Source organism: Urocampus carinirostris, chromosome 1 (assembly GCF_059441175.1).
Source record: "Urocampus carinirostris isolate Australia breed hairy pipefish chromosome 1, RoL_Ucar_1.0, whole genome shotgun sequence".
NCBI lineage: Eukaryota > Metazoa > Chordata > Actinopteri > Syngnathiformes > Syngnathidae > Urocampus > Urocampus carinirostris.
In genome coordinates this window covers 22,881,697-22,895,581 of record NC_142349.1, presented here as the reverse complement: position 1 = coordinate 22,895,581, position 13,885 = coordinate 22,881,697, and the positions used below count along the sequence as shown (strand labels likewise).

Genomic DNA, 13,885 nt, shown 5'->3' with positions numbered 1-13,885 from the left:
GTCCAATAATATTCGTAATTGACATGTCATTTTTCCACTAATACACATTTACTAGTGCCCTGTTAAGTGTAGCATGCACCTGTCCCAGGCACAACCCATAGGGGGTTAATGCTTCAATAGGACAATGCCATACATTAATGTCAGCTGCCTTTAATCACGATACTGGAAGAAATGCAACGGCAAAGACACAACAGAGAGCAGTGTCGATTTTAAGCAGTCTTGTAAAGCATTTACAAGCACTTCTCAATCTTTTTGAAAACACAACAGTAAAATCCAAACATTTTAAGCACTGTTACAAACCCTGTATACAATGTGCTGCTACCTTCAAATTCATCCAGAATAATTCCTTGTCTCATTGCCTTTCCTGGTGTGAACTGTTTGCATTTTATTTTACAGGGAAAAAAAATCACAATTTGGAATGGTCCATGTATAAGTCTTGCATGTTCAACAGGTGTTAGCAAAACTAAAAACCTAAAAATGATTCATACTTCTTTTAAATACAACAATCTTAACAAAAAAACAGTCTATTTACAAATACAACTTCAAACAGTTGGTAGGACCACCTTGTAGTCTTCATCAGTCTCGACGCCAACCTCCTCCTGTGAAGAAAGTAATGAACATTCTTCTTAAATATCTCACAAATAACTGCGAAAAGAACTTCTTTCCACCCACCAAGAACTCTTTCTTGCTCTTGGGATATCCCTCTAAAATGGTGTCCATCATGTCCGAGGCCTGAGAAGAGATGAAAGTTGTCAAACGTGGCTCAAGCACGGAAGACTTTCTAACAGTCTTTCCTCACCAGCCTCTTTCTTTTTCGCCACTCTTTGACATAAATGTTGTTCTCTTTCAAAACCTGCAAGAAAAAGTGATGGGATCAAATGAAACCGGAATAATACAAAAGCTGTATGTCATACGTTTTGTGTATTGTTAATTATCCTCATTAGTTTTTATCCATTTCAAACCTTGTCTTTCTCTTCTGGTGTAACATGATTGGTGGCCGCCTTGATATTGTTCAATCGCTCGTGACATTCGGAACACTCTGCTTTGAGCCTGGAGATTTCTGACGTCATTTCCTGTGTGGTCAGGCTGTTGTTGAGCTCCTTCAGCTCTGCAACCACACGGGTAGCACAAACATAAAACAGTTTGCCAATTACATTTCAAAAGTTCATGTATTCTACTGTATTCACAAATGAGTCCACCTTTTCCACTTTAATTGATTTGGAATCAGTGAAAAAAGGTGTTTTTTTTTTGGCATGTAACAATATATCTTTAATTTTGCTTTTAAAATATATCCAAAATACTGTGAGGAAAAAATATGTATAAACTTGTATAGCACATACCTGTCAACCTGTATGTTTTTGCCGTACAAAGAATGTTTATTAAGCATTTTAAGACGTGTACGACGTACGAGAAAATCTGTACGGAAAAACGCAAATGTGTCAATTATGGGTACCATCCGGTATACACAGACTATCACTAAACGGCAAATCAATCAAGTCAAAGGAGTTCACCGCAGAAGCCTCTGTATCGTTTTTTTCCTGTTGCAAACGAAGCGAGCGGTTTGATGCTACTGTACGCATGGGTCTGCAGCCTCAGATTTCATGTAGTTATGTAGTGAAGGGAAGTTCGTCTCTTTAGAGAAGCGGCTTTTTCGGCTCAACTCATTTAAGAGAGCCGGCTCTCAAACGGCTTACTTACTTTGATACATTATACAGGGATCAGAATGGAGATTTTCATTTTCAGCTGAAATAGCCAGGGTCCAGGAATAAACCAGGGCGGAAAAAAAAAAAAAAGCTCCTGGGTTTTAGGCAATTTACTTGTCCAAAACCATGCTTATATTTATCCTTTAAGTAACATTTTTAGAAGATTAAAATAATTTGCCCACATAACTGATTTTTTGTAAATACTGCAAGATAAGTTCAAATGCAGTTCAGTCCCTGCAGCTTGTGGAACAATGCGGCCAATTTTTCTAACGGCCGCCAGGGTGCGCCAGAGCAATAAAGTCTGAATGCCTTTGGGGTTCAAAAAAAAGCGGAAATCCGCGGAAAATTCTGATCCCTGATTATATTAAGAATTATTATGTTTTATACAGAAGTTAAGAAAAAAAAAAGAAGTATAAAAAGGAGAAAATGAAAAAAGACAGGTTTGTGGTTATCCCTTTAATCAGTATATTACCAACAATAATTTAATGCAGAAAATGAATTCATAATTTGAATAAGAAAACGTATTATTCTACATAATTATATTTGCATGTATTTTTTTCTTCTACGGTGAATGCCCAAGCTTCTTAATTTTTGAACCTTTTTTATAATAAACCTCATTCATGTCGAGCAACTCGGTATCTCACGACGAAATGTTAATTAACAATATATATGATATAACGAAACACGTACAATATAAACTAAACTACATGAATAAACACGTTTGAAAAAAAAATATGGTGTAAGATTATTTTGTATTTTATAAGGGAAGATACAAAATTTTGTAAGGGCATGGAGCCGAGGAGGTTGACAGGTATGATAGCATGCTTTTGCAAAGAGGCACCAGGCTTGGAGCGGCCACTGTATTACTTTACTGTACCTGCATCCAGCTGTCGGCAGTTCTGGCTGAGGGCCTGCATATTCTCATTGAGCTTAGCAATGTGAGCATCCATGGCCTGCAGATCTCCATCATTCACATGTTTAAACTGAGCCTGTGAGGCGAAGAGGAGACAGCTGATGAATACGTCGAAGTGTCGCATATTAAGGTAAAAACCGTTGATGTTTAGTATTCTAAAAACTGTGTCCTAAATCTTAGCCATTTCTGGTTGTTGGCAAGAAGAAACCCTTGAGATGACCACATCAACGACACAACAGGACCCAGCAAAAGACTTTCGCAGCCTATGCCATCACCGGATCAGCCATGATGTGTGCGCATTGTTAACCCATAACAGATGCAGTAGCAGTACCAGTCTAAACGCACGGCAAGAACATTTGTATATCGAGTTTTGTTTTGTAGTGTCATCCTTTACAACAACATGCCCAGCTGTTGTGTGTTCGCTTGCACAAATAGCAACACAAAGAAGATGTCTCTTTGCTTAAGTCTTAAGGTTTCAACACAGTTAAAGTGAATGCAGCAAACTGCAGCAGACCCCTTTGAATATGTCATATTCGCAACAGCCCTATTGGACAGGGGACACCCCAACATAGTTGCCAACTAGTCACAGGGCACAGACACATACACATGCTAATTCCTAAGTAGGGACAATTTAGACTCATTAATCAACCTGACACTCAGGCACAGGGAGAACATGCAAACTCTGCACAGGGATGCCAGTAGCTGGATGTTAACCCAAAGCCCGCTGAACGGTAGGGCTGAAGCACTAACCACTCATCCGCCGTGCCTCTCAGAGCCCAGTGGAATTTTCGTCAAATATGTCACGAAAACTATCAGGGTAAAAATCTCAACATGCAACAAACCTGATCAGCAAAATAAATCTTCTGTTTGCCGTATGTCTTCTCCTTTATCTTGCCCTCAAGAGCCAAAAGCTCCATGGATTTGACCACTGCCTGTGATGAAAGAATAATAAGAGATGATAACGTTGCTGACAACTTTAACACCGAGTTAAAGCTTTAAACCAGTGGTTTTCAACTGGTGGGTCGTGGGCCTTTGCCTTGACAAAATGATGCTGAGAAAAAAAAATATTACTGAGGGTCAATTAAACTCCTTAACAGTAGATGGCAATAAGTCGCTGCAAGTAGGAGTCGACACCTTCCACCTGTTAAGTGTGCTTACACATTTTAAACATGGCCAAACGCAGATACAGCAGAGATTATGTGATATGGATTTTATTATCTTGGAGTCAAAGCCACTGAAGTGAAGCTTTTTGAGTTTAAAGGGACAGTGTGTATAATTTAGCGCTGCCTAGGGGTGAAAAAACAAAACATTATATTTTTTTGAATAATAAGCAAAAATACATAAAATATATGTGCCCTGCGATTGGCTGGCAACCAGTTCAGGGTGTCCCCTGCCCACTGCCTGATGATTGCTGGGATGGGCTCCAGCACCCCCGCGACCCTACAGAGGATAAGCGGTGTAGCTAAGATGAGATGAGACATTAAATATATAAACGTGACTATTTTCGAAGTAGTATTTATTTGGCGTAACACGAGGCCTGCCTATAGGGAGCTGACATGATTGTCTGACATCTTGCTGCTACGGGAACCCCCCCAAAACCTTTTAGTCTTTTTCCTGTTTTCATTTTTTCTTTTTTGATTGTCTACCATCTTCCTGCTACGATAACACCCGAGTAAATCAAAACCTTGTGAGAAAAAAATATATATGATAATCGCCTCCAATAATCTGTAGTTTGTATTATTTGTATTTTTTAAGCACAAATTTTCAGTCGGTAAACACAATACAGCGGCACCTAATGGTCATATATTACACACTATATCAATAAAAGAAGTAATCAAGTCAAGTTTATTTGTAAAGCCCTTAATCACAAAAAGTCTCCATGGGCTGTACAGGCCACAATTACAACATCCCCTGATCTGAAACCTGCATGCGGGCAAGGAAAAACTCAAAAACTTCAGCATGAGGAAAAAAAATGAGGAGAAGCCACAAAAGGATGAAGTAGGTGTTGCAATACACAATTTTAATACTTAAATTAGTTTTGCTGTCCATTTTCTATGTAAATACGTTCTATTATCTCTGGTTTATACGGCACAATCTTTTTAAAAATGTATTTTTTCTTGACTTAGGTCCCGGCATGCAATTGGGGTTGGACCGTGGATCCTGAAGATGCTCGTTTGTTTTTAAATAAAGCAGGTTTGCTACTCTGTGTGTCAAAGCCTTTACTTTCCAACTTAAATGTCGGCTGTTTACTAACCGTTTTACCAAATCCGTGCCGATTTTGGAGATTGCTGAAGACATCCTGGGCGCTGTAGGGACGGTTCTTGGTATTCAGATATTCCAAGATGACTGCAGAACCTGCGGGCAATATATAGGCGCTCACCTTTATCGTATTTGTTGCTTATTTGCCGTGGAAATTGATTCACTGTCATACTGACAAAGCTTACAGCGAGTATGTAACGCAAGTGACACTACTTCGGCTCAATGGCAGGAACATTCGATGTATTTCAACGAAACAACATAGTAAGAATAGTGTCAACATAACTTACTGTTGTCCTTTTTACTCATTTTCAACTCGCCTTCAATTGCTTCCGCCTTCTTCGCTAACCGAGTTTCGCGCAAATTGAAACCAACACGGCTAGATCGTCTATTGAGGTGATGGGTCACGCGGGCAAGGATCTAAAGCTCTCACTCGTTCACATGAGTAAGAACCAGTGACGATCGGTGAGGTTTTAGCATTTTAAAAACTCCCTTTTTCCTTAATAAAGGAGAGGATAAGCTTACATATATAAAAATAACAACGAGATAAAAAGTTTAAAGAAAAGTAAAACAAAACAAAAATATGAACAACGCAGCGTCGGAAATACTTCTATCTATCTATCTATCTATCTATCTATCTATCTATCTATCTATCTATCTATCTATCTATCTATCTATCTATCTATCTATCTATCTATCTATCTATCTATCTATCTATCTATCTATCTATCTATCTATCTATCAGGGTTGGGTAGGGTTACTTTAACTTGATTATTTTCAATTACTTTTGGATTACTCCAATACCAAATATGCTAATAAAAGACAAAATAAACTAAATATGAATAAAATTGTGACTCAAAACACGTGGTAAGCTTTCTCTCCTGGCTTTGATCTCTTTGATCTCCGGCAAAACTAACATAAAATGCGACAGAAACAAAATGAAAATCCAAACAGCTTGCCAACATCATTTTTGCCGTTCCATGTATTCCGTTACCCCCCAAGCCTGCAAAAAAAAATTGTAATTTTATTCATATTTAGTTTATTTTGTCTTTTATTAGCATACTTGGTATTGGAGTAATCCAAAAGTAATTGAAAGTAATCAAGTTAAAGTAACCCTACCCAACCCTGCTATCTATCTATCTATCGATCTTGGTCATATCCCTCAAGAGGGGTGACCGACAGCAAGGCAAACACATACAATACCAAAGAGAATAAAGGGGGAAAAAATAGAAAAAAACACACACAAAAATTTGGGACCATGGCCAACCAAAATACCCAAACAAGTCAGGCACCTAAGTTGGTCATGCTTTTGTCCCGAGACAGCAAGGAAATACTCCACTGCCTAGAAATGGTTCAGTCCATTTGATTCCTAGCGGTGGTTCATTACATTATCATCATATTTTGATGGATTATCTATTAAAATAAATGTACAATTAAAAAAATTATAAATTGGAGAAGATAGATGAGCGAATGTTGAAGAGGATTTACAGAGCAGAAGTAAATGGAAGGAGACCAAGAGGAAGGCCGCAATTGACGTGGATGGATGGTGTTATGAGTGCACTGCAGGAAAGAGGTCTAAATATAATGGAAGCTAGAGCTCTTGTTGGTGATAGAAAGGAGTGGAGAGGTGTTGTGAAAGGGTAGTGGGATTGTGGACGCGTTCTTAAGGATGGGCTGGGCACCCGTATGATGCGGCAGGGGTAAACCAATGAAAGCTGTCAGGCCCTGCTGTTGAACACAAGAGTGTGTTGTGTCACCCTGACCCGAGTGAGTGACATGACCGCTTTCTTGTGTCCTGTTTCATCCGGGGAGACGAAAACATGAACAACTTGGGCCCGAGGTGCTTATCTTGTTTAGGTATTTGGGCATTTGGGTTAGCCATGGTCAAAATATTGTTTTTTTGCTAAAAATAAAAAAAAAAAACAATTATTTGTTTTTGTGTATGTCTTTGTCTTGCTGTCGGTCACCCCTCTTGAGGGATATGACCAGGGTAGATGGATAATGGATAAATTGACACTGATTTTGTGATACTGAGTTCTTATCTTACCGGCAACAAAACAGCTCGTGATTGAAAACACGGAGGTGGATTATTTATTCATTATTTTATTATTAATTACTCGTTTAAATGACTGAATTCAAATATTTTAATGACTGAAAGATGTGTGTAGATGGTTGGATGTTGGTAGAAATGGTGATTAAACACTCAGGGTGGTCAGCACCCCCAAAGCTCTGAACCTAAAATGCCCACGGGTCAGATTTACAAATTTTAACCTAAATTCCCTTCATTTTTTGATTGACGGAACAGGAAAAAAATACATGAATTGTAACATATATTGGGAATCACGTACATTTGTAGGGTGAATCAGGCATATCGGTTTGTAAGATTTCTTGCACACAAAAATATTGAAGCATCTGTTACAAACATTTATTCGATATGATTTGCACATCAAAACTTATAAAATGACATCTAGCACTGTCAAATGGTCTATAAAAGTGAATCCGTTTGATTTGGTTTCAAATCCACATTTTCAATGTCCAAAATATTTGCAAAAAGAACTATGGTCCATTATCTGTGTTGTATCGATGACCAAGTCGTTTTATTCGTAGTCGCGGCATACACGCAAGATTTATGCAACCCAAATACAGGATGATTGTGAGGTAAACCAAACATCAACCCATTGTCATTCAAATGCTTATAATTGCAAAAAACATGTTCAGTGTTCTCTCACACACACGCACACACAGAGGATAATATTTTCCATTTCGGGATCAACAGACATCGCAAATATATAGTGCATTTTCAATGTCAAAATAGATTGTCTACTAAATAAAAATGTGCAACAGCAAAGAACTAAAGGAAATCCATCAGCACAGAAACTATAGTAACTTGTGGATAAACAACAATTTGGGAAAACAACATGTATGGCTCTAACTGGAATGTCAGATTTTGGACATGTATTGGTTAGATAACCCTCTTGTCCAGATCACTGACAAAAAAGGCGACACTTAAAACACATCCAATGTTTTGGATGCAGCCACTTGCTCCCACACCAAAAAAAAAGAGCAGGTGATTCATGGCCAAGTTGTTGCAATCAGGTGTTTTATGGTATGTTCAAAGAGAACAAAGTTCTGCTGACAAAACAGGGAGAGGGACTAAACATGAACGTATATTTTTCCATCATCTAAAACCTCAAATCACTCTGTAAACATGTTGCTTTTTTGTTGTTTCTACTGGGGTTTACCCAGCAGGCTGGAGAGGAAGTTGGAACTCTGACTTTCTCTGCGTTGCCCTTCTCCAGCAGAGTTCATCTGACTCAGTTCTGACTGATCCAGCATCTCAAAGTCTTCCATGTCAAAGTCTGTGTCCAGTTCGGAACTGGACTGCTTGCGGTAGCTTCGAGGGGCTGCCACCCTTGGGGGCGCTTGCCTGCGTTGGGCAGAAGGTCGCCGGGGTTGCATGGCGCCGACCAGCGCCGCACGGATCATGTTGCTGGCGATGTCGCCCGCCAGGTCACCCATGATGTCGGAGGCGGGCGTTTCGGCATCTAGTTCCTCCTGATCCGAGTCCAGTTGAGCGTCCACGTCCAGCATGGAGGTGCGGTGACTCTGCGGCCCGCCAAGAGCCAAGCTGGGAAGTCCGATGCTGGTGTCGTCATCATCGTCCATCAGAGTGGCGTCGGGGTTTATGGAAGGGAAGTCTGGAAGATCTTGAGCAAAAGATTCCTCAACGTCACTGTGTCTGTCCAGGTCTAGACGAGGCGAAAAAACAAACATGGAGACAAAAGCGCTGAGAAGACAATAATCTTATTTTGTATTCAGCTTGATCTTACTACTAGGCAGATGTGGGTAGAGTAGCCAAAAGTTTTACTCAAGTAAAAGTACTCTTACTTGAGAATAATACTCAAGTACAAGTAAAAGTAGTCACCCGAATACTTAATTAAGTAAACGTAAAAAAAGTACTTGGCGAAAAAATTACTCAAGTTCTGATTTAAACAACCAATCAGATCATCCAATTATCAAAGTCCATTAAATCAACAAAAAATACATTTTATTTAAAATAAAAATAAAAAAAATTCAACGTAAATTCAAGCACTTGGTTAAACATGGTAGAGCCTGCCGGAGGTCTCCATCATTATACAGACGGACGCATACTTACATGGAGGGGATTTATTAAGTAACGAAGTAACGACTTCAATGTTGCCTAATGTAGCAGAGTAAGAGTACCGTTTCTTCTTCAAACTTATTCAAGTAAAAGTATAGGAATTTAAAAATACTCTTAGAAGTACACATTTTCACAAAACTTACTCAAGTAAATGTAACAGAGTAAATGTACTTCGTTACTACACACCACAGCTACTAGGACTTCGTTTTGAGAAATTACTTAGTGTAATTGTTCTTTCCCCCTCTACATTGTAATTACAATTTAAATGAGCTTTTATTCAAAAAGGATCTCTTTCAGTATATACAGCGGTAACTGTTTAAACAAGCACCTCTAAACACCAGGCATGAAAATGGATCAGTGATTTAAAAGGTGAGATGAGTGTGGAGGAAATACTGTATTTATTAGTGTATAATGCACACGACCTCATTTTATATTTACTAACAAACATGTGAAAGACATAAACCAAGTGGACCATTCACAGAAAGAAAACAAAAATTATCTCACCCTCTGAGCCCTCAGTCAGTGGCGTCTGGCCCCGAGATAGGTTAAATGTCCCGTTGTCAGTGCAGGAAATCTCAGCGTCAGAGTGCTCTGAATCAGTCAGGGCGAGTTCCTTTGCCACGACCATGTCGTCAAACTAGAGAGCCAATACAATATTAGTCAAACCTTAAAAAGAAAAATAATTGAAAGGGGCTTACAAAATATATGCATGCCTACAAAAGTGAATCTTTAGCTGTAGTGAGAGAAAATGAAAAGAAAACTGAGCAGAAAACAACCAATTCACTATGTTAACCGAGTTAGCGTGTATGTTGTTTCTGTTCAGAGCTAGTCGTGGCACCGACGAAGGAGAATAAAATAAATTTGCTTGTGCATAAATCATTTGTTAAACCGGATAAGTTTTCATAAAACAGAATTCCGGTTATGCAAGTCATTTTGCAAGTAACTCGTCCATCTTAATCGGACTGTTAACCAACTGAATAAGAGCGTGGTTGGTTTCTGAACACATTTAAATGGCCTATAAAGAGTAACATCTGCAATAACTTGACTCTTGATTCGACTATTTTCAGGATGTGAACAAGCATGATTGTAAATGTTGAATATGTTGTCTTCTTTGACAAAAACTAGTTTCTCCTACGTTGAAAACCAGCGTTTCTAATCCCAGGGGTGCTTAAAACAAATGCAGATTAAATGCAGCTCTAAACCAAAGAAGGAATACAATCGGAGACTCCAGTTGTTAAAGCTTCTGACTGACTAGTTGTACAGTGCCGTGAAAAAGTATTGTCCCCCTTCCAGATGTCTGTGTTTTTAATATCATACAGAGACAACCCAAGGAAATACAAAATACAGTTTTGAAGTGTTGATTCCATTTAAGGCACCAAAAATACCAAAACCTATCTGGCCCCATGTGAGGTTTTTTTTTTTTTTTACATTTACCGATAAAATCCTGCTGAGGACTGATAAATTATTTTGTTAGCCAGTCAAAATTCACAGCAATTGCACCCCTTGAATTGAGAACTCCGTGTCAATTCATATTATAGCGTCTTTTCATACTGAATTTTGATTGTACTCCCCTGTTCCTTCCTTTTGTATCACGCTGTTAAGGATTTGTATCTCTCTCTCTCTGTGTGTCAGCCCGTTGGGGCTTTGATCAGATAGATGCACAAGAAGTTCATCCCATTACAAATTACCAAATTACCACTGGGAAAAGCTAACTTCATTTTTTGCATAGCTCATAATAAACGTGCATAATTGATATGTAATCCTTGCACTAATAAAAATTTCATAGTGCCCCGTTTAGATGTAGCATGCACCTGTCCTCCCAGGCGCATAGAGGACGATGACAGTGCCGTTCAAACTAATGCCAGCTGCCGTTAATCATGAAAAAAATACAATGGCAAAACCAAGTCACCAGAAAGAAGTGTCAGTGTCGTTTTTAAGCAGACTTGTAAAATATGGCAACAATTTTAAGCATTAACAAGAACTGCACCCTTTTTAACCATTGAAAACACAACTTTAAAATTCAAGCATTTCCAAGCACCCATACAAACTCTGTATTGAAATGATCAGTCTGAATGTTATCGGCTCATTCATGATTGTGCATCCTTCATTTTTATTAAAACATATTCTGATGCAGACTGACCGTCGGACAGAAGGCTGCCAGCTCCTCTTCACTGTCGCTTCCTTCACCTGAGATCACGCCTTGCAAGGGCAAGCGCAGGACTGTGGAGAACATTTTTTTTAAATGTGCCACTCGAAAACTTTCATTCGGTGACAGAAGGAACACGCATAAAGACGAGGCTCCTCACACTGGTTGTTGAGCGGCTTGGACATCATGTATCCGCAAACGCTGAAGTCCAGCCGCTGCAGGACCGGCTCCAGCTTGGTAAACAAGCGCTGAAAAACCCTGTGGTAGGCCGCCAGGGGGGCCAAGAGCATCACCAACACTGAACAAGTCAGAAAAAGAACATCCAATCATCAATCATCCTTGCTTAGGCAAGAGTGGATGTCTACCTGTCCTTTAGTCTTTTATGATTCTTGCATTTCTTCACTTAATGAATGCATTTTAGCGCCTTAGATTTTTTTCAATGGAGCGAGCAAAGTCTCAAAGGGACTTACTAGTTGAGTAGGAGAGCACAACACCGGGGACGTATCGTCCGATCGTAGCCAAGGGGATAAAGATGCAGCAGGTCAGGATGCAGAACTGGAACACGCAAGCAAACCAAAACAAACAGAACATTACGCCAACCTCATATTTTAATTCAAATTATCTGTATGAAGGTCGAAACCTGACAAACTCATAAAAAACTTGCACGCTATACAAAGGAAAATTCAGTTCATGAGGAGTCCTTGAAGCTACCACTAAAGACCACTCACCGCTGATGACTGCTTACAGCCAGCATCAGCTCGTTCAGTTTGCGCAAACCAACTACTACAGGCGGGAAAAAAATGCGCAGTAATTTTTGTGTGTGCGTATGTTCATTTAAAGTACCAGCGCCTCTTAATTTAATAGTAAAGTAAGTGCTTACGTATCATCAACAGTCTTTCAATCTCATATCTGTCTACCTCTGCCAATTTCTCCCCTTACTAATATTTGCAAATTCTCCTTAGTAAGCGATAATAAACTTTAGAAACACAATACAGCACCTATTTACTCACAGCAGGACAGACTATGTAGGATTGCCAACAACATTAGCAATCTACAAATAAGTTGTCGTCCGCTTCCAGTGACCGAGATGATCAGGATTACAGCCGAAATGGGCAAGACGAGATCAGTATGGTTTTTTTTTTCAATTCTTGTATAAAAATTGTTATACGGTGTACAAATTTGAATTGATCCAAAAACGAATCAAATACAGGGAAAATGTAGAGGTTGACAGGTATGCTATCTCTGTGACACCTGCTTGCACCTGATCCAACCACCTTTTCCTCCACACCAAGCGCCCAAATGTTACAGCTACTCCCTCAGCATGGTAAGTGCTCATAATAAACTCACATTTTATTTCGTTAATATCATCTTCTTTATTATCATTTTACTGTATTTTCTTTAATTACATTTGAATGTGGTTTCTAACTACATTATATAGGGTTCATGTGGATGCTTTTGGGAGGATGGGAGTGGACCAATTATTTTTTCATTATTTCATAACAGGAAAATTCGCTCAATGCAGGTGCGATTTGTGCTACAAGCATGGTATTGATTTAGCTCGGATGACGGAATAGCCCCATACTAAGTATTTTGCATATTCTACATTGTCCTCACCCTGCAGGGGTTGCGTCGTTTGAAGACTGTCAGGCTGCACCCTAGAACGACAGCACTGACCCAGGCCTCGGCAATGTGGTGACACAACTCTGGCACGCTGAGGATGCCCGGCTGCACCAAGCCCCAGCTAAACATGAGCGACAACATTGAGATAAAAAGTTATTTTACACCATAATATCCCAAAAACAAAACATCCACTGTAGTCACCCACCTCTCACTTTCATATTCATCCTGATTTCTGACTGAAAAATGAGAAAAAACAAAAACGGTCATGTTCTTCAGGGTCGTACCTCAAAGTATTTTTCATCTTACTATATGTTGTGATGATGACCAAGTAATGCATTGGACAATTTGGTGTATTCCCTCTATGCACCGGAAGTGCAACGCTCCAGAAAGTTGATCAGACTTCCTGATTTTTCCTGAGCAATCTGAACTGAAAAGCTGTTCTGCATCAGCTTTCAAACTGGCTATTGACTTTTAAGCATCACTCACATATTGACTACTGATCCAATTGTTGACGTTACATTTATCTGGCGTCCAAAAATAGGCTTCATTAATCTCACAGGCACCAGTCTGTTGGCCTGTCTGCACCACTTGTCAAGATCAGGATGCGACAAGAGGCAAGTTTAGCAGCAAGAATGGGAGATTAACTGCTGGAGGTGACACACAAATCCCTCGTTGAGTCCAGTGTTTGGCGGAGGGGAGGGGTATGACGGGGGCTACCAGCAGGTGTCTTATCTCCTCGGTTTTGTCACACATACTGACAAGTACACAGAGCGTGAGCTGGACAAACCTCTGAGCTTGGGCCAGATCTTGTTCCTCCACATGTCAACGCACACCATGGCGGTCAGACAGGACGCTAGCAGGAACACCAGACGCAGAGACGTCAGCGCGAAGAACCTGCGGGTAGACACAAGTTTGTCAACAAGGAAAAATATACACTTGGTCCAACGTGAGAAATATAAGATTCTGTCGGGCGTGTAACTAAAACAATGCCAGTCTGTTGCATAGGATGAAATAAGTATGCTGACTTTGCCCTATGGCGCCATTACAAAATGATTACTATTGTTTTCACAAACAAAATAACAAAA

The 13,885-nt window shown here is 39.6% G+C and overlaps 2 protein-coding genes across 3 annotated transcripts in view; both read right to left on the bottom strand.

Moving 5' to 3' along the window:
- Positions 1-193: 193 nt before the first annotated feature.
- Positions 194-5,290, bottom strand: psmc3ip (PSMC3 interacting protein). Its single transcript, XM_088354140.1, has 8 exons — positions 5,163-5,290; positions 4,871-4,971; positions 3,459-3,548; positions 2,581-2,692; positions 963-1,108; positions 800-853; positions 673-732; positions 194-599 (listed from the first exon to the last, which is right to left on the bottom strand). The coding sequence occupies exons 1-8, from the start codon at positions 5,179-5,181 to the stop codon at positions 543-545; spliced, it is 639 nt and encodes a 212-aa protein (XP_088210266.1). The 5' UTR covers positions 5,182-5,290; the 3' UTR covers positions 194-542.
- Positions 5,291-7,283: 1,993 nt separating this feature from the next.
- The window catches only part of retreg3 (reticulophagy regulator family member 3), a 10,754-nt gene continuing 4,152 nt past the window's right edge, over positions 7,284-13,885 (bottom strand). For both annotated transcript variants that reach the window (XM_088330541.1, XM_088330549.1), the window contains exons 3-10: positions 13,588-13,694; positions 13,006-13,036; positions 12,795-12,921; positions 11,651-11,735; positions 11,341-11,478; positions 11,175-11,254; positions 9,539-9,671; positions 7,284-8,621 (exon numbers count right to left, since the gene is read on the bottom strand). In XM_088330541.1, coding sequence (XP_088186667.1) covers positions 8,101-8,621; positions 9,539-9,671; positions 11,175-11,254; positions 11,341-11,478; positions 11,651-11,735; positions 12,795-12,921; positions 13,006-13,036; positions 13,588-13,694 — 1,222 coding nt within the window. In that variant the 3' untranslated portion in view covers positions 7,284-8,100. The remainder of the gene's footprint in view (positions 8,622-9,538; positions 9,672-11,174; positions 11,255-11,340; positions 11,479-11,650; positions 11,736-12,794; positions 12,922-13,005; positions 13,037-13,587; positions 13,695-13,885) is intronic.